The 20,969-nt window shown below is 41.4% G+C and overlaps 1 protein-coding gene across 2 annotated transcripts in view; it reads left to right on the forward strand.

The window, feature by feature from the left end:
• Positions 1-437: 437 nt before the first annotated feature.
• SATB2 (SATB homeobox 2) overlaps positions 438-20,969 on the forward strand; it is a 178,842-nt gene continuing 158,310 nt past the window's right edge. Inside the window, exons 1-3 of one of the 2 annotated variants that reach the window (XM_037000382.2) lie at positions 3,023-3,305; positions 3,499-3,651; positions 4,899-5,126. In XM_037000382.2, the coding sequence (XP_036856277.2) occupies positions 4,958-5,126 (169 nt within the window). In that variant the 5' untranslated portion in view covers positions 3,023-3,305; positions 3,499-3,651; positions 4,899-4,957. Of the gene's footprint in view, positions 567-3,022; positions 3,306-3,498; positions 3,652-4,898; positions 5,127-20,969 lie in introns of those variants that run through there. The other variant, XM_037000381.2, reaches the window with a different exon arrangement.

Raw genomic sequence — 20,969 nt, forward strand, 5'->3', positions numbered from 1 at the left:
GCCAAAAATGATAGATTCGTTCACTATCAAAAACGGAAGAGGAAACTCCAATAGAAAAATCAATGAATTTAAAAGGGAGCATAATCTGAAAAACTAGCCACAATGTACATTTAATTGTAGTTAATTGTATACTTTATTTAAAACGCCCTTCTCAGAGGTTTAATAATTTAGAATCAATCGTTCCCTTCAAAACATAATAAAATATTTACACTTTATAAAATATTAACCGATTAACAATACGGCTGTGTTGTTTATAAACGTGTAACTGAAGTCCGTAATCATGCTGCTGACATAGACTGAGAGGTTAGCGAAGTGATTCTTCGCAAAATGTAAATGAGGATCTTCAGACAGTGGTGTTTATAAAATAGCTCATTAATGACTTAAGATTGAATCGCTCCAACCATTCGCATCATCATATATAATAATAGTGACGAATCAGACAGGAAAGATCCTGGCTAAATCATTTGCATTTTTTTCCAGAAGTACTGAAGTCCTAATATCACCAATTCTTTCTTCTAAGTTCCTGGACATTGATCCGGAGGAGGACTCTGCAGTTCAACACCAAGGTAAGGAAAGAAACAGCATTATTATTGTTGTTAAGATATTAATAGGAAATGCGCCTTTCACTATTTTGAAAACGGGCTCAAACTTTGACAGTGATAGTTGGTTTTCACAACACCCCCTTCCCATTCCGACGTGATAATACCGGTAAAAAAAAAAAAAAGTGTCGATCAAACTTACAGTTTGTTTCCTTGCAGCCAAAAATCTTTTAGCTACCACCACGAGTTGGTTTACTTGAGCCACTTTGTTCGCACAGACTTCGAATTGTGCATTTTCTCTCACCCGTTCGTTTGGGGAGGAGGGGGCAAGAAGCTTGGGGAGTAAAAAACACGGAAAAAAAACACGCAGCCTAAAACTCCCAGGGTGGCTCTGTGAAGCTTTACTATTCTGCTGGTTTTCTTTCTTGGCTAGGTCGGATCGCCTCCCCGGTCGCCTCCGGCTCTTTTGGAACTTGGTGGGCGGTGCCTGGGTGCGGGGTTCTCCAGGATCTGGGCGCTGAGACTTAGGCCGGGGGGCAGGTTTCGCTTCTGGTACCCTTTCTCTTCCTGAGGCTCCCCCGCCTCCCAGGTCCCTGTTTTTGAGGGGATGGCAGCGGGCACTCAGCCCATTGGGTAGGTGCGGCGAGTGGACGCCGGCTTTGCTTGGGGCACACTAGGTGGACGCGGCTTTCCTCTGTCAGTGCAACCAACAACGATTTGCAGAATTGCCCCCAAGCGCGTTTCCCGAAATCGAATTTAGTTTGGCCCTCTGGCGCCGCCGTAGAGTCAACGCTTCTTAAGGGGGACCGGTGGCTCAGGCAGTGAAGTGGTAGGGAGTTCTTGGGGTCCAGGGCTTAGGAAGGAGAGCCAAAGTGTGCGAGAGGGTCAGAGGTGCCACCAGCTGAGAGGGCTTCATCAGCCTCAAGGCGGGAGGGGACGCTTCCACATTTACCCGTCCCAGGTCAGGACCGAGAGTGTCAGCCGGGGCTCCAGGCATCTCGCGGGGGATGCGGCCCCTTCCCACGTGCTTTTCTTTAAGGAGGTCCCGGGACCAAACGGTACCTTAGGGGACAATAGCGCGGCCGGAGCCTGGTCCGCCCTGCTAGTACCAGCGCCACCTTAAATGAGCGCCACGGCCGGAGCGGGGCTGCGGGCGACTGCGGCCGCGGGAGTAGGCAAAAGTTTGTGGCTCAGTTACGGCTTCGTGGGACCTGCTGGGGAAGCCCCCGCGCGGCCTCGCCTAGGACGGGGAAACCGAGCCCTCATCGTACAGCTCGCCCGCGTTCGCAGCCCAGGGCCCAGGTCTTTTGGGGTTCCAAGAGTCTCAGCCCCTCAGCCAGAGGACAGGCAGTCCCACCGCCCTCGCTGCCTCCGCGTCACGGCCTCCAGGCGGCCCGGGCAGCTCAGCTCAAGATGCTACCGGCGCAGCGAGCGCTCCAGGGACATCATCCAGGGATGGCCCCCATCCTGCGGCCCCTACGCAGCCCCCTCTCCAGTGTCACCCGGAGCCCGGAGGGCAGTGCTGGTACTCCTGCCATTCGGGACACTCGGTCTATTGTTCTGGACCCACGGCTGTGCTGGCTTTGAGGGTGAAGTGGCCTCCCCGGCGCGTGCGGCGGCGCGGCGGGCCCCGCCGGCCCGCTCGGCGCGGAGGGGGAGCTCGCAGGCACCGGGAAAAGTTGCTCGGAGGGGAGGAGGCGGTGGGTGGTGGGCGGAGGCGGTGGGTGGGGGAGGCGATAGCCCTCCTATCTCTCCAAAGTCGAAAGTATTCCCCGCAGTTAGTAGAACCGGGAGCCGAGGCATCTGAGGTTGCCTCCTGCGCGTCGGTCTGCGTCTCCGCCCGGAGACTAGGCAACCAGCGCCTGCCTGGTCGCCGCCGCCTCCGCGCCGGGACCAGTGCGCCTCGGGGCTGCGCGAGGCGGCCGCGCCCTGGACCCGCCTGGAGGAGGAGGACCAGACCTCGGCCCCGGCGCCCGCGCGCACCCACCCACCGGCCGCGGCCACAGCCTCGTGCGGCACTCGGTTTTCTGCCTTCGGTCCTCCACCTTCCGGAGCGCGCGGTCCTCACCGCACTGCTCCTGCACCGCCGACTCTGCTTTCCTCCTCCCGCCCCCTGCTTCCCACCCGCCCCTCGCTGGTCCCTCTGCCGCCTCCGCAGCCCTGCCGCTGTTGGGTCGCCGGGCTCACAGCGATTGATTGATTGATGTTTAATTTCCTGCCAGGCGGGGCCCCCCTCCCCCCGCAGCCTCCCCGCCCCCCACTCTCCTTCACTGCGGTGGACCAGTCTGGCTTGGGTTTAGATCTTCTCCCCCCCAACCCCCATCCCGAAATAACCCAGACTTCCCCTATCCCCACCCCAAATTATTATTTTAAAGGCGCTAGATCTGGGGACGGAAAGGGGGAGGGGGAGAAATCGGAAACCGAGGACAACCCAAAAGGACTCACTTTGCCTGATGACTCAACGCAACTAATAATCATCTCCCTCTCAGTGTGTCTCTCTGCGGCTTGTCAGTGAGTCCAGCTCCGGCTGCCGGCGGCGGCGGCCGAGAGGGGAGAGGCTGGAGGTGACAGCTTGGGCGGCCGCCGTGTTTCCTCCCGTGCGCGGTCCCGGTTCCCTGCGTCTTCTCGGTTCTCGGTGGCACCGGCCCCACCGCTCCAGCCGCGCCTCCTTGCGAGCTACCAGCCCTGCGAAACTGCAGCCCCGGCCGCCGCTGCCGCTTCCCAGTTCTCAGCCCTTTCTCTCCAGCACCGGTCTCCTTCCCGAAGGTGTGAAAAGGCTTCTTCAGCCTCCTTCTCTTTCCTCCCCCTCTCCGCCGTCCCCTCCCCCGCCCGCTCGGGTGCCCCTTAGGAGGAGCCCTCCTCTCCCTCTCCTCCGCCCCCCCGTTCGCTCACCCCCATCATCATCATAACAACCATCTCCGCGCTAGAAGACACCCTGACCCAGGACCTTAAACATTAGGACCTGGGAAAGAGGAAAGGGGAAGGAGTAAAGCGAAAGGAAGACTAGGAGAACACTGCAAGGCGAAGCACCACAAACTTTCCACCCTGGATTCTCTACTTCTGCTCCATGGACAGAGCCTCAGCCAGCCAAGTTACAGACAGACCGTGAGCAGTAAGTACGCAGGGCGAGGGCTCACGCGCCAGGCTTGGGAGTTCGGGGAAGCCCCGGGTCCGGTTGAATTCCCTCCCAGCATCTCGCCCTTTCGGACTGCCCTGCCAGGGGAGTGCGGGCGTACTGTTCGCCCGGAATGCTCGCTCTCCTTCTCTAGCGCTCGCCTCTCTCCTCTCACCTCCCCTCTACCCCGCCCCCCACCCCCACCTCGTCGCCCTGAGCCTTGGCGACGCGGCTTCACCCACCCGGCGAGGATTCCCAGCGCACTTTGTTGTGCCGGGTTCCTGGTTCTCTGGGATGCCAGTGGCAATGTGAGTGCCGCTTCATCAGGTGTTTACCCCTCCTCCTCCGCCTCCCCAAAATCCAGGGTAGCCGAGATCTACGGGTTGCGTGAGGAGCGCGCTTGCAGCCAAGCGGCCCAGAAGAAAACTTTTTGGAGAGATTGTAAAATTGGGGTCGATGAAGGCTGATCCTGCAACGAATAACTTAAATGCTTTTTGCTTTTGTGTTTTATGGTGAAGAGCTTTAAAAAAAATCACTTAGGATCGGATAAAGATAACGTTACAAATATTAACGAGTGTAGCCCCCCTCCCTTGCCATCAAGGTTATTTTGGAGGTTATTCTGATGAATACCTCCACGTGTTTTCGAATGCTTATTAATGTGGAATTAAAGTTGATTTTGTGCAGTGTGTGTGTGTGTGTGTGTGTGTGTGTGTGTGTGTGTGTGTGTGTCAAGACTTGCTCAGTAAAGGTAAAAAGCGGGGTTTCAAAGGGATCCTTTTGCCAGGCCCGTCAATTACAGCACATTCATCATGTGGTTAATTCGGTTTCGTATGGACGCCTCGACCACTCTCCTTGAGTGGGTGAGGTGGCTTTTTATGAACTTCACTTTTTCCGCAACCTTGACGTGCATACAGCGAGGCTGTCGCACACGAGAATGACTTATGCCAATTCTGTTCCAATGGGTGGGCCACTTCTGGGCTCCCCTGGGTGCAGGTCGGACATGGTCTCCAAGGGCTAACTCCTGAGAACCAGCGAGCGGGCAGACTCGCAGCACCCCAAGCTCTGTGCTTCCTCTGGGCCGCCCATGGTACAGTTGGGGCAGGCTTCCAGGCTGGGGCCCCTCGGGCGGCGTGGGAGGAAGTTTGTGGGGCTATGGTGCAGCGCTCTGCCACTGGCCTGAAAGTCTATCACGTGTGTGAGCGGTTTTCCCTCTTTTTTCCCCCTCCCCCTTCCCCCCTCCCCAGGTCCCTGCGCATTTTATTGCGACCTGCCGGTGGGAACTTTGTCTCCAAGTCGGAGCAGCATGGAGCGGCGGAGCGAGAGCCCGTGTCTGCGGGACAGCCCCGACCGGCGGAGCGGCAGCCCCGACGTCAAGGGGCCTCCCCCGGTGAAGGTGGCCCGGCTGGAGCAGAACGGCAGCCCCATGGGAGCCCGCGGGAGGCCCAACGGCGCCGTGGCCAAGGCCGTGGGAGGTAACAGCCTGAAGCAGGGAGGCGCGCGCAGCCCGCGGCCCGGTGATAATGGCCCGGGTGTCAGGGTTCAGGTTGATTAGGCACCGTCGCGGTGTAGGATTACAGGAAGTGAATTCCAGGTTGCCAAATAGTGCCCCCGTCGCCTCTCATCTGCAGCTGGTAGCTTCATCTCGAGTTAAAACAAGAAAGTGGTTTACCCAGAGGGTGGCATTTTTTGGGCACTTTGCCACTGTGTGCTGAGGTGTTGGCAGGTTTATGTCACAGCCAGCTAACTGTTTCTAGATTTTCCTAGAGAGCTTTTTGGTGAGTTAACTGTTTTGCCTTGCTTCAGAGTGTGTGTTTCAGGGATGAAGTTTAGGTGCATTCGCTTTTCTGGACTAGTCCTTAATGCTCAAGCTAGTATAGGAGCAAGAGTGTTGGTGCTACTTTGTAGTTAGGACAGTGCGTGGAGAAATGAGTAACAACTGGATATTCCTGCTACATTTCAAGTGGAGAATAAAGAATCACCATTAATCTGTCAGGCCCTTAGGGGTTTTAATGCTACCATTTTCTGTAAAATTTAAAGTGATATGCATTTATAACTTTGTTGTGAATTATATAGCACAACAGGTAAAAATAGCGTAATAGTTTTATTGGCTACATGATGTTTCCCTTTCCAAGAATTTAATATTATTTGGAGAATATCTTTTGTAGCTGTTACTACATAAACGACTACTTTCTTGTTTAATGTTTAGGAAAATTAATTGTATAAAAAAGATGTGAGAAATTTAAGCATCATTAAAGTATTTGGAGGTTTATTTGCCATTTGCTTCGTTGCTTTTTACATATAAAATGCACAATTTTACATTGTATATAGTTTACTTGAGATAGATCAGTAGTTTTAAATTTTTTGCTTCTGAAGGTTTTTACCTCAAATGTTTTCAGCAATAGCCTATTTAATACAATTCTTTATATTAACCATGCCTGAAATGTCACAAAATCCTGGCAAAGCTGGACCCTGACAAGGTCCAAAGCTTGTTCTAAATAACCATAGTATGTATTTCAAAAAATATTTTGACCGTTTTAAAGAGTCAAAAACAAACATTTTATAAAATGACATGTTTTTATTTTTACTTATTTTCCTATTACTATTTCTTCATGGTAGGCATTCAGGATGGTTTGCCTTAGTTCCTTATATTAGTCATTTCTCTTAAGAAGCACTCATTCTTGCAATTTTTAAAGCTTTAAAATTATTTGGCTACAGATTTTCGCTTATCTATCTTCCATTTTAGGGTCTTGTAGATATATTTTAATGGAGAAAAAAAACCTTGATAGTTCTGTGGCCCACTTTTTAAAAGTAGTGTTTATTAATGTGTTGTCTTGAAGTTTGGACATTTAAATTTCATGCCATCTTTTGTATATGCATATAAGAAAGAAGAATATATAGTGAATGTGGTAGAATCAAGTGTGGGATGGTATGATAAGTGTTGATAATGTTTGACTAAAAAACTTTTGGAAATCCTTGGAGGGGATGCGTTCTCAAAGTGACCTTATACACAAAGAAAAAACTTGGACTTGAAATTCCATTTTCTTTCTGAAGACCTAATGAAATTCACTAAATTGGAAGGTGTCTCTAAACACTTTAGAATGTATCTATTAACAATTGTTCTTCCCTAAAACAAATTTTTCTTATATCATGTTGAATTATGAAAGAAACTGCCTAATTTTGTTGACCAGGGGTACCTTTAGTGTAAAAAGTGGTTGCTTTTCATATTTTCTGAGACTGTAGTTCACATTTGACCACTTATTATAATTTGATATAAGCTAAGATTATAGAGGAAAAATAGATATTTCAACAAGCTGCTTTAGTTACTTTTTCTGTACTTTAACTTAACTTAGTAATATCATAGGACTTATTAGCTGTTTACCAAACTGAAAATAAAAATGACATTATTTTTTCTCAAGTATCATTTATAATACTTAATAGTACAGTGGTTAAAATAGTTTGCATATGATAGATTTTTAAAGAGTTTTTAGAAGAAAGATTTTACTCTATATAGCATATAGATTGTTTGGAAAGATTTTAATTAAGAGAGCTTTAAAATATAACAACTTAGAACATAAAATTTCAATAGTACAAAGTTTTCTTACTGAATGTTAATGATTATTTTGTGGATTTAAGTTACACAGTTTCCAAATGTACATTGAGATGTTAATATCATTTCTTTTTAACTTTTAATCATGTATATAGATTGGAGAAAAGCAAAGCCTTTTTGAAAATGAACATTCTAAATTCAAAAAAATGTGTAAAATTTATTTCTAATTAGTGGTTCTTTATAATTAACAACTACTTTTTCTGATATGCAGAGTAAATATAAATAGATTATATTTCTATCACCTTACTTCTTTTTAAAATTTTCTTTATGTAGCAGTATAATAAGCATAGGTGACTACAAAAAATATTTGTAGCTCTGCATCATTTATCATCATTTTCAGATATATTGTAGTCTTGTAAAAATTATAAAGAGGACTGTAATATTATATTCTAAAAATAGAGCTCAAAATTTGGGAAGATGCAATTTTTAATCTTTAGTGATTTTCTTTCATAAAAGCTCTCTCCCTAAGAAAAGGAGAAATCATTAATTAAATTGGTTACCCAATAAAATGACAATTTATCCACTGCTTTTGATAAACAGAGAGGTGAATAAATGTTCCTGAATGCATTTGTTGCAATAGTAGATTCTGTTGCTGTAACTCCTTTAGGAAGACAGTTTGCTGTGCTTTTTGATGAGAATTAAATGTTCATTAAAAAAAAAGAAATTATTTCAGTGGCCCAATTTAACTAGTTGAGGTAGTAGAAACATTATCACAGTCTTCAAGGTTGTATTTTAATAGGGGACTTAAAAGTTAGTGTGTTGTTTACAACATGGTTAGCTTTAGAAGACTATTAGAAAGTCAGTCAGTTTTGCTTTGTATTTCTAATACTTTCTAGGATGTTTTTGCTCTTATCTAAACAGTATGTTTTAAAGCATGTATGTAATAAAATATAAGTGCTCAGATTTGTATGACAATCAGCTTTTATAGAAGGTCCTCTGGAAGAAAAGAAAACGCTAATATCTCTTTAAAAAACATATGAAGGTTGGGGGAGAGTTTAGAGCAAGCAAGAGCACCATGGTGTTGACAGCTTTATATCCCTGCTGGGTAACATTCACTTACTAGAATTGGCGTCCCCTCTCAGCTAGTAATTCACTCCATAAGGATTTTGAAAAAGGATGATTAATGGTGGGGAAATTTATATTTGTGAAATTGCTGATTAAAACTTACAGATCTGTTTGAAGATTTAGAAAAAAAGGATTATTAAGGATGATGAAAATAAGAATCAGATGATCCTTTTTACCACCATTAGCATAAGTATCTAAAATGTTGTGCTGTTTGTAATGCTTCAGCTTCGAAACCTACAGCATAAAATGAAAGTGATGCCAATCAAGTTTCCAGAGGAAGCAAGGCATTCTGCTTTCCTCCTGGACTGCTGAAAGGCTCTGGCCAGTTGTGGCTTTAATAGCAATAAATTACTATGCTTCATTCATTGTTAACACAGGATTTTCATTTTTTAATGTTTGGCTTAAAGAAGAACTTTCAGACAGCTTTATTTAAACTGAATGAACAGCGCTCAAGTATACCAGATGGTGTATTTGCTGATAGGAGGCATTAAACATCAGAAATCTTCTTGTTATTTTTCATTTTTCTATGAATTTTGATGTTTTTTTGGTGTTAAGTGTTCTAGATTTTAGGGGAAAATGTTTAAACATTGGGAACATCTTTTAGAGATATTAGCTTTTTTGAAAACAATTTACTGTTTTTGGAAAAAGAATTAGTTTTTAAAATAATTTAGTTCTGTTGAAGAATTGTCTGTTGAAGCAATCTTATCACTAGTTGACCCAAAGTCGGCTTACTCTTCTTGCTACCAGGCAGCCCTTTCAAGAACACTACCTTGTTGCAAGGGGGAGAAATCACTATGCAATAGACACTGATGTATTCAAATAGGGAAGCAAATGTGATCACGGTTGTTGGGCAAGGCCTCATTTAGAGCAGAACACGTCTACAACAGCAGTTAAATTGTCTACATGTGGAACATTTCCTTTTAGATTAAGAGTAAAAGATACATAGTTCAGGTCAGGTATAGTTGCATATTAGCAGTTGTAGAGAGACATTTTACTTATTAAAAGTAGTGCAGATATGAAAGAGTATAGATTTTGATGTATTGAAATGTATGAAATACTTAGAAATTTAGAAACATATTTCCAACATGGGCAAAATGGAGAAAACTCCTTAGATTCATTTTAGCCAAGGATGAGCATCATTATACTTGTAGGGAGGACTCAAGTGATTACTTCAAAAAAGAAAAGGCTTTATTTCCCTTTTCCACTCTACTTTTTTTTCTTTTTCTTCAAGCGTTTAAGATCTTTTAAATAGAATGAATTTAGGCTTTGGGATCATCCAACAATCTAGCATGTCCTCTGTAGTTTTGCTGAGGTAGAAAAATAGCCCTTCTCTAAAGTGTTTTTAGCCCTTGACCTGTTATTAAAATAAAGATATACTTGGTTAAAAAAATATATGCAATGAAACATACACATTAAATAGAACATAGGGTATCCGCCTCTCAAAGTCCTGAGCATAATTTGATGTTTCGAGTAATTTTGGAAGCCTTATGTTCCATCAGCAGAAACCCACTGACCATTATATATTCAAGATCATCTGCAAGAAATGTGTGTGTGTGTGTGTGTGTGTGTGTGTGTGTGTGTGTTGGAACGAGATAGAAGTCTCTTAAGGCATCTGTTTTTTAACCCTTGCAAAAAATAAGCAAAATCATCCTTTCTCAGGGGGTTGTGAACAGCAGAATTAGTCTGTACCTCTTAGATATCCTTTGTTAATTCTTCTATCCTTTTTTGATTATAGGTATGTATTTGCCCATCTATCTCTATAGGGAGGAAAACAGACTAATCATCATTTATTGGATACCTAAGAATTTGAACTTGAGTTATTTTAAGAATATGGAAATCAATTTTATTCTAGGCAAGGCATAGAAATTATTTGGTATGTATGTCTGGCAAGGTATATCTAGTAAACAGTCAAGTCTGGTGTTTCTACAGACTTGGTGTTTTAAAATGCTTATTTATTTATTTATTTTTCAAAAAAAGGGATTCAGTATAGAGAGTTTGTATGCAAATATAAAAGACATAGTAAATTAACAGGGCCAGATTAACTTCCAACTGTATTATTTTCTTTTGTTTTTTTGGAATTTTTTGATTTCTATTGAGATAAGAGTGACCCAATTTCTCACCATTAAAGAAGTTTCTTATAACTAATAATCTCACATTAGGTACTTAAGAATACGTACATAGTTTATTTTATTTTAGGAAGCCAAACTTTGTTGTATGTAGCATGTAAATAAAAAAAGTATTTTATATTCTTTTATCTAATAAGTAGGCTTTTTAAAACCTATATAACTAATGTGTGGTAACATAGTAGCTTTTACTATCTTCTTGCATAAATGCTGAGATACAATGGCATTTTGGAACACATTTAAAGATGGAGCATTTGACAAAAGTTGTATGTGTAACAGTTTGTCAGTGAAAAGTGACAAGTGGGAAATGACAAATGAAATGTTGGCATCATCACTCTTTATTTTGATAAAAGTGTCTCAATTTGCAGTGATATAATACTGTTTCATATTATTTCATGAGTTGTGTGAGATGCATAAGGGGAATTTAGATTTTGTGAACGGAGAATTAGCAGCCCAAACTCCCTTTTCAGAAGCTTTGGCAGCAAGCTCCCCCTGCCCCCCATTCCCCGGGAATAAGAACAGCAGTGAAATGTTGGATGTAACCCATACATTTTAACTCATTATTTTTTGAAAAAAAGGAAAAGAAAGAAAGAAAGAGAGGAAGAACTGAAAATGATTTCAAGTAGGAGACCTTTATGCTTAGCTCAAAAATGAAGAAGAGAGTTTGCCTTTTAGTTTCTATTCTTTTCTTTGGAGCAGTTTTAAAATGAGTGATATCCCTCTGCTGACTTTGACGACACTGGGGGCCTTTCTCACTTCCAGTCACTATTGTTCTTCAACATTAACTTAGGGTACCAGTAAGGAGAGTTGTGAATTCCTTTTCTTTTAAAATGCAATAGAGGTTTGAAAGTGTCTATGTGTTAAAAATGGATTTTTATATACAAAGGATTCATCATCCTGCTACTTACGGGTGATGTGATAGATATTTCAAAGTCAAAGTAGATGGCCCTGAGTATAATTGAGGTATGAGTTAAAACAAAAGCCAGTTGAGGAATTACAGATTTCCAAAAAAAGCACAGACAAATCCTCTATAGTGTGTTATTTTCCATTTTCTGAAGTCACATTGGTTCCCTATTGTCAGTGATCAACCAAGATGTATTTTCTTCTTTTACATGAAACAAATCCCACAAGCACTTAATGCTATATGCTGTTTATGTAAAAATGATCCGTGATAGAGTTTTCAAAGTCATTCAACTCTATATAATTTTTTTTGTTTGTTTTCAACTAACAGAACTGTTTTGCTCTTTAATAGCAAGTGATTTAAAAATTGTGGTAAAGTCAGTGTAATTAAGTTGCAGTGAAAGGCTACATCAGACATTGCCTTCTGTAGCTTGTATCTTTTACTTTTCATTTACAAAGTTCTACTTATTGAAGATTTTTAAAAAACTAGGTAGAAATGACCTAATATGGAGTAAATGTGCCTTAGATTTACAATTATGGCAGTTGGATTTATGGTGTATATTTTTTCCATTTTTAATTGATGTGTATACCTTTAAAACTTAAAAAGTAAACTAGTGACTATTATAGTTACTAGTTTGACAAATGCTTAAAATGAAGAAAAAAGCATTAATAGAAATTTCAAGAATTTGAATCTTGCAATGAAGTTATCAGCAAATTATGGCAGTCTTATATTGTAGTAAGAGTATTCTTTATTTGTGGTTATGACACATTAGGATAGTAGAACTCTCTATGAGGAGAAGTCTATTTCAGTTTTAGTTGCGCTCCTGGTATTGCCACTATTTGCTTGTGTATAAGGCAGATTTGATTCCACCTCTAATTAGTTGACTTATCATTGGATTGGTGTGTTTTTTTAGTGTAGTGTGTTGTTAAACTGGAGTATAACATAACAACAGAGATCAAAAAGTTAAGGGGAAACACTGCAAGCTACCATTTATGAAAAGGGATGTATTTCACACAGAGTAGCTGTTTGGTGACCACTGATGGTTGCAGTTACTGAAAATGTGCATAGCAGCTCAGTGAGTTTCTTTGTTTTGTTGAAGATTTGCACAGATAGGAAAAAAAATCAGTGGAGACTCTAGTCAGAGCAAATGTGTACCAAAGCACTAAGATCTGACCAAGGTGATTTGCATTTTTCATAGAAACAGTTTGAATTTCATCACGTAAAGCACAGAAATCTTTTCTCTTAAAAATATTTTTTGCTTGTTTTTGTATTTGGCTGGAAATCAAGTGTATCAGTTCTTTTATAACTGATTACAATGGATTTTTGAATTTCCTGATTATTGCCTATATTAAAATTGGATATTTTATTGCATCTGTTGTAATTATTCTAAGACATATAAGGAAAGGCAAAATCGACAGCTTATTAGGAAAACACATTCACATCAAAACTCTTCAAATAGCAGCATTTTCAAAACATTATTTTTTTTTGGTTAACAGAATGAGAACTTTCTTTTCATAATCCAAATATACTAACAGAGCAGCATGATAAATGTCTCTTTAAGTGTCGTAGTAAAAGAAAATGACTTGCTTTCTGAGGCAGTGGAGAGTTTATGTTGTTTTGGACCCATTTCCAAGCAGTGATCGAAAACAGATTACAATAACAATTATACAGTCAGAAGATGCAATATCCATTTCTGCTTTAATTGAGTGAAAGAATAATAAAAACATCATTAAGAAAAATGAGGTGGACCTGTCACACAGTGTACAAATTTTAGTCTTGGAGTAGATGCAGAATAACTGAAGTGCTTTTCACTTTGTTGTGTTTTTTAGCTAAACTCTCTTTTGAGGGGAGACAGTTTGGTTCTTACTCCTCCCTGGGAGGTTCAGAGGGAAACCTCTGGGAGGTGGTTGCTTAGGAGAGACTTAAAGTGCTCATTGATGTTGTCTTCATATAAAGTTTGAAGGGAAATCACATTTTCTTATATTTTGCCAGAGGTAAAACTACCTCCTCTTTTTTTTTTTTTACCTGTGTAAATGGAAGTCAAAAGTATTGAATGTTCCTCTTGTTACAAAGCCTTGCCAAGTAATGGTTAGCTGTAGTTTGGGGCCTCTGTTCTTCCTCTAGAAGCCCTAACCAGGAGGGAGTTGAAGGTGAATAATGAACACCCTCATTTCTTGTCCGTATGGCACACATGGGGTTGTAGGGCACCCCAAGTTTCCATGTGTACACATCATCTTACATTCAGTGGGGTGACATAGACCGTCTGTCCCTAGAGCCCATAGACTCTAGCCTCCATCTTCAGTCATCAGAAGCAATAGATAAACCTTCACATGAAGAGCCTTCAGCCCCAGTGCCCCAGAGTGGAGCTTTCTGCGTCCTGGAGCAGGCTGGCCAGAAGCAGCCAAAATCAGTGGCTAGTTTTCTTTTACTCTGGCCTGTATTACTTACTCTACTCATAGAAACTGTGCGCCCCTGGAAACTGGGGTGATGACAGTGGAGTTAACGCCTGCTTATTGTGGGGATACTGAAACTGCAGATAATGTTGGCCATCAGAGCAGCTGGAGCCCAAGGCTGGACTCAGTTGACAGAGTTTGAGGAGAATATTTCTTTGATCTGAAGCTAAGCCTTTCTGAGGATGGTAAAATGAAAGGAATAAGATACGCAATAAACTCTTCCTGGTAGAGGTCTCATAATCTCAGAGCCGTCCAAGCCTGATTCCTTTGAGAGTGGAATTTATATCAAACAGCTTAAAAACTTTTTTTTTTAAAATTCAGTTCAGAGAGTCTAGTTAATAATGCCTTCATTAAAATACTTTTGTCAGCAAAGGGTTTTTCAATTTTAACATTTACATAAACTAACAGCATTGACGAATGCCACGAGCTTTAATGGTCTATTAGTGGTTCCGTTTTTTCTGGACTTTATAATTTAAACCTAAACATTAATCCTGGGTGAAACTTGGCATAATGTCTTTTTGCCTTGGAGGGAATTTTTGTTGTATAATAAAAGAATGTATTTTTTTTCATACGGTCACCTTCTCCATGTCTCCTCTCCCTTGAGTAAATAGCAGTTAAATAGTCAAGGTCTTAAAAGGGCCTATTTAAATAATAAAAAAAGGGATAGATTATTTTAGGTGAATTTACCAATTTTCCATTAGTTCACATTGCAAACTAGTGCTTTTGATATTAACAAGAAAGATCTGTGAGGCCGATAATGCAATGAAAATATTTTTCCTCTCTCTCTTATACTAAAATAATTTGGTAAAAAAGTTTTTTTATAAAATTGTACTTGATGACCCTTGAAAATTATAAATCAGTTACCTGTTTTCTTAATTAGAAGCTGAGAGACATAATGAATTCTTTATGTCACCTGAAATTATAACATTGACTAGAAAGGAAAAAGTTGGAATCTCACTATTAAGTAATGAAGTAATGATTTCCCAGTGTTAGTTATTTTGGAAATAAACTAGGATTATTAGAATGATCTTTTCTATATATTAAAGCTATGTTAAAGTTGAATTATTATCAGAATCTGATTACAAGGTACTTGTGAAATTAAGAAACAATCAAGGAAACCCTGCAATGACAAGCTGTCATCCTCTGAAACCCAGAAAGGTGTTCAGAAGGCTGGTGAAGGTACAGGCAGGAGAGAAGCACTCATGGAGGAGAGTGGGGCTAAGCCAGAATACTTAGAAAGCTTTACCTAGCTTTCAGCTTCCGAGGTTCCATTGAGACAAGATTTTGTCCAATAGATTTTGCAGATGTGGTATTAGAAGACTGAACCCCTTATTATTGAGGGAGTATAAGAGGAACAAATTGTTCTCTGAAAGGTAAGTTATTACACATCTAAGACCCAAGTAAAGGCACTTTGCAAGGGTAAATAAGGTGATCCTGATTTTTTTTTTCTTCTAAAATGAATCTCCAGGTAACAGCAAAACTTAACTCTATTCGCAGGTCCATTCATATAGGTAAGCTTGAGCCTTAAGCACATTTTTTACAGCTAGCTTATAAACCCCCCAAAACTGGAGCTTACCATTGAAGGCCTGCCAATGCTGTCATAAGTGGTCATTAGTTCCCAAGAGCTTTTGAGGAGAAAAAGAACAGTAAGAGAAATGCCATGACTTCAGTAAGAACCATTTTGTTATGTGAGTATTTTTTTGCCATCATGGCAAAACTTCTGGAGGCCAGTCTGGATTGATACACTCTCTCTTGGAAATATAGAATTCCAATTAACACAGGGTCAGAGTATAAATGTACCTCTTTTCACACTGTTCCAAGTGGTTAGTGGAAAACAAGCTGCAAAGTAATTCCTTCAGCCCCCCAATAAAAAGACTTACAGCAAAATAATTCTCAGCCCTATAATGGGACTGTTGTAGGCTTGTGTTTGATATTTATAAGACTGAAATACAGTCCATGTACCTAAACTAAGCATTTACTGTAAACAAGTTAACTGCCAAGAGCTTATATTCTGTCAAACATAATTATATTGAAGACTGATGTAGAGCATGAAAGCGAGTTTGAGGGGGACAGTTCTCTTTAAGCAAGGAAGGCCTCCGAGATGCAGCTCCTTTCTCCCTTTGATATGACTCAGTGAAGTCATCTCACAGCCAGTCTGTCATATGTATGTATAATAAACATAGTCTTGCTCTTTGAAAACATATCTGTTTGTCTATCTTTCTCCTGGTAACAAAGAAGTGAACTTATATTCACAGAAACTGTTAAATGTAGTTTCTTTTATCATCTTTATCTAGATATGGGCAGCGATGGTGCTAAGATAAAAGTCACTCTCACTATGGCAGGAAAGGCCTTCTTGACCACCCATAAACTTCTGAGTTAGCCCCCAAAGGAATCCCATTTTCCTGTAATGCAGAGTTTGAAAAAGAGTCTTTGATTTGTCTTTCTGTTAATTTTGTGTTGCTCTTGTGAGATTAGAACTATTTTGAAACTATGCTAATACGCTTTATTTTGTGGCTCAGAAATTATTTAAGAGTTAAAGAATTTATGGATCCAGGGAATCTAGGAGGGGTGAAATCTTACTGAGATTGAGAAGTTTCATATCTGGGACTACCTCAAATTTAAAATGGTGTGATATTCCACGAGGACTTTTTTGCTTTAAGGAAGGTAGATACTACATTTTCTTTAGGATAAAGATGTATCACTTAAAAAATTTTTTTTGGGAGACAGATCATTTTGGGCTTTGGTCACACTTTCCAGAGATAGTTAAGAGTGGAATAACATTCCTCCTTTGGCTGGGTAGTATCCCTTGGATAACATTAAGGATGGAAATAAGATTTTCAGTGGGTTTATATGCAGTGGCTTAAATGGTCTTAGTTTTTTTATTATTAAATTTAATATTTTCTTTTGAAAATTACATAAAAAGGGAATGTCTTAGAGTTGTAAAATGTTCTACTTTTCTTATTTAAGTAACTGCTATAAATTATACAGGTATATGTATACTTAAACTATTTTGTCTAGGAGTGCGCACTCAAGTTTCCCCAGTCTGTATGCTGGATTTTATTAACTTTGTCTCAGTCACAATAGTAATATCGTACGTATTGCAATCCAGAGATCTTGGTGTCCCCTTAGGGAACTGTATAATACACACTAACTTTGACTTTCCTGCTCTCTACCCCTGTTCTTTTCTTTTTCTCCTCCCAATGTTAGCCCTCCTATGGGTTTGGCTGCTATTATCTCTCACCAGAGGCATTTGTTAGGTACAAGAATGAGTGTCTTTTAGTAGTTGAGAAAGTGTGGTGATGGCTGCCTGTCTGCTTAAGCTTGGCTTTGTGAAATTTGCATGCATTTCACAGTGACAGTTTTTACACATCTATTAAATATCAGTACATTTTTGCTGTTTGAACCTTATCTACAGACAGTAGGATTTCCTTTTGTAAGGGAGAAAGCCTGTATTTTTCACTATAAAAACTTTACCTTCTCAGGTTTTTTATTTGATAAAAATCTCTCCACTCTAGTATAATTTCCTTGGGGCTTTGCACCAGTGTTTGGTCTCAATTTTTAATAATTTTGATGAGTGAATCTCCCGAAAGAAAACATGCTTGTGCTCTGAAATATTCCCACTAGAAACCTGGGGAGTCTTGTCTTATTGAGAGCCAAGTGCTTGATTCCTTTATTAATTCCTTGCTGGAGAACCTCAATATAGTTAACCTTCCTTAACACTACACTGGAGAAATCAATCAAGGGTCTTTTATTGTAATTATTAAATTTGATAAAATAACATTTAGGTGAAGCTCAAAACCTGAGATAATGGAGCAAATGGTAGTATAATGACAATTTTTAATTCCTTTTTTGACTCATGGGACTCTTAGTTGCAAATAGCTTTTCCAGAGAGGATAATGAGAATAAGGGGAGAGACAAATACATCTCCACTTAAATACTATTTTAAAAAGTATCCCTTCAGAAACCTCTAGAATAAAATTTTATCTAATGGAGGACAGAAATCCTTGTTTTTATTTTAATGAGTCTGAAGACTTATTACTATATGCATTGCTAACCCACTGTGAGAAGAACCTCATGAATTTAGTTTTGAACTAAGGGATACTTAAACAATATGTTTTAACTCTTCTGTGATATACAAACTTACATATTCTACTTTTTTCCTTAAAAAAATTTTTTTTTTTGATGTCAGGATCAGTATTATTTTGTCTCTCTGTGGTTACTAAATTACAAAAGATATGGCTGTCCGTTAGTGCAGGACATGGTAGGACTACCTGTGAGAGTGCCAAGGGGTCCAGGGCGTGTACAGTCACCGAGCACAGTGCTGCTAGCCACTTGAGTCATATACCAGCCGACTGTGATGCCTTTGTGGGGATAAACCAACAATTTCTGTCAACAGTGGCGGTGCACAGCCTTATGTGGTCTGGCACACATCCCCCAGAGAACAGGAGTGAGCTCCTGAATCGATTTGTACTGTTTGTTTCCTAAAAGTTCTCCTTTTCTGTTGATACTAAATGCAATGGAGTAGGGCCAAAGTGATGTGGACTAGTTCAGCAGCTGGGGAGTCATTGGAAACAACCAGAATCTACACTTCCTATTCATGGTGGTTATTAATGTGTAGCTGGAATTAGCATTCTACTAAACTAAACCGATATTTATTTTGGGCCTGCTATAGGTCAGGCTTGGGAGTGGAAGGGGGAGGGGGCAGTGAAGAAGACCTATCTAAGGCCAGACGTGTTGGAGAAGGAAAAGGTGGGCTTCTTGTTCACCTTAACTAGACATTCCTGACATCAGGGAATTCAGTTCCTTGGGCCAGGCCTGCTATGGCTGAGTTCCCAGGGGTAGCTCCGGCTTTTCTGTTTAGATAAGTAGCCACACTGTGCCTCCTGTGTGCTTCTGAAATCTTGCAAACTGCAGGCTGACTTGATCCTGCCACCACATTTTAGAGACTGTTGAGTATTGAGAGACTTGGAGTTTATCTTTCAGGTTCAGGTCTGACTTCAGGTTGAACTGTGGTTTCTCAGGCTGGGAACAGGCCTGGATTTAGAGGCCTGGAAGACCAGAACCCATCTCCCTACCTTACTACTTCAAGCCCAGTCTGAGCCTTTGGGGTGTTAAGTGAGAGAAGGCCAGAGTTCACCCAACTTGCCCCACCCCTGGCCTATTTTTGTTCTTATCCTCTAGAGTTAAGATCTGCTTCAGGAGATGCTCAATTGTGTCTGGTTTTACTAGAGAGAATTCTGAAAATAAAATACTTCTTGATAATCATACCCCCATTTCAGCCCACATCCTCTCAGGGGAAGAGGCATAAAGGAGCTTTATTTTTGAGACTTGAGATGGTCTAACACTGAGTTATAAACAACTGCTCATAGATGAACATGAAATCAAATTTCTGCATATAAGGATCAGTTTCCCTGTAGAGTAATTATTAAGTAAATTTTGCTTTCGTAACTATAGTATTGACTGTGATCTTCCGCCTGTGAACAACCCAGGGCGTTCTGTGTCCCACCTCCATCACAGCTTCCTCTTAAGTAAATTAAAAACAAAACCAGCAACAAAAACAATTGAATTAATCCTTCAGAGATTCTGAGTTCATAATCAAAGGACAAAGAGGACAAAGCAGTTTAGGTGAGCCTAGAGGACCTCTGGTCCACCTGTGAGTGGCTCCCTTGACCCCAAATGATTTTGCTCTCCCCCTACCCCAAGACTGGTGAGTTTACATGTATTGCACTACCTGAAATTATTCCCACTAGAGGAAATGTGCTATTCAATGTGTTTCTTTTACAATGGAAATACATCTAAAGAGATTTAGGGACTACTAGACCATTCAAATATAAAAGTGTAGCATCTTTTTATATATTAATCTCTTTGGAGTTTTCAAGCTAGCCCCTAGGGGAATGGGAGGCTGAAGTGGAAAGGTGGAATGTGCAGCCTCCGGCTACCATAGCTCAGGAAGTGTGGGTTGCCTGTGAGAGGACAGCAGGGGCTGAGAAAAGGGGAGTAGGACTCATTTGATCCACTCTGAAATTTTGCTGGGACCTCAAGGAGGTAATGGCCTCCCTGCTTTTCCTTTCTCTTTCTGGTTGGAATTCTCGGTACTCAAACTTGCCTTCATTGTTTGGAGGAATCATCTAGAGGTTAATATTGGCAAATTATTAATCATCTTGTCTGTGACTTGGTGTGTGTGTGTGTGTGTGTGTGAGAGAGAGAGAGAGAGAGAGAGATGGTGGGGGGAGGCAGAGAGAGAGAATATGAGGTTCTAGAGCAAATAAATGGCTTCTTTTGTTTTTCCAGTAAATTTGCAATAAGAAAAGATAGGTGCCACCCCTCACTCCGTTCCTTCCCTCTCAGTCCTCTGAAAGACTCTATGTTATTCACTCGGTTTATGTGGTAGATTTTGTTTCAGTGTCTCAGGGGTTCTATGAGGTATTGATTGTGGTCCTTGTTGAGTGTGGTGCTTTATTCCAAGTTGAGTTTTATATAAAGAACAGATATGAAATTACCCTAAAGCCTCTGTTATCTTCACTTAGCCCTGGGACCTTCTCAAGTGATAGAACCAGATTCACTGCCAGCCACAGGGAAGGGAGTAGTCCCTGTGGCTGCCTTCCTCCAGGAAACAGATGGTTTTAGAAGCCCTCTGAACGAGGGGAGGAGAAGGGCTGGCCTCCTATCATCTCTGAATAGCTCCTGTCATTCATGGGGCTGGCCCAGGAATGAGGGTGGATCCAGGAGACAAGGGTGCTGGGGAGGAGGCTGGAGCTCACACTCACTCACACTAGAGCATGACCCAGGATTTGAGCTCTTCTCTGTCTGTGACCTGTGAGTGACTGAAGAGGAGGAACTGCCTAGTTCCTCTTCTCCACCTGGCACTGGGCCCGACCTGGGATAGGACTCAGCGAGTGGTGATGGGCCCTTCACTGCCAGGCCAGGCCTTTCTGTGAGTGTGGGATTTGTTCTTTCCACTCTCAGGAAAGCAGTGTGCTTGGGACTTGGAGTTGGCAAACTGAACTTCTCTACTCTTGTCTCCCTGGGTTTCTCTGGGTATGTTACTTATTTTCTCATGGTTCATTATTAAATGAGAGTAGAAGTACCCCTCCCACAGGGTACATGTGGGGAGAAAATGTATGTATGTGATAGTATGTGATGAGTCAGGAGCACTATGCAAATGA

Source organism: Manis javanica, chromosome 12 (genome assembly GCF_040802235.1).
Source record: "Manis javanica isolate MJ-LG chromosome 12, MJ_LKY, whole genome shotgun sequence".
Taxonomy (NCBI): domain Eukaryota; kingdom Metazoa; phylum Chordata; class Mammalia; order Pholidota; family Manidae; genus Manis; species Manis javanica.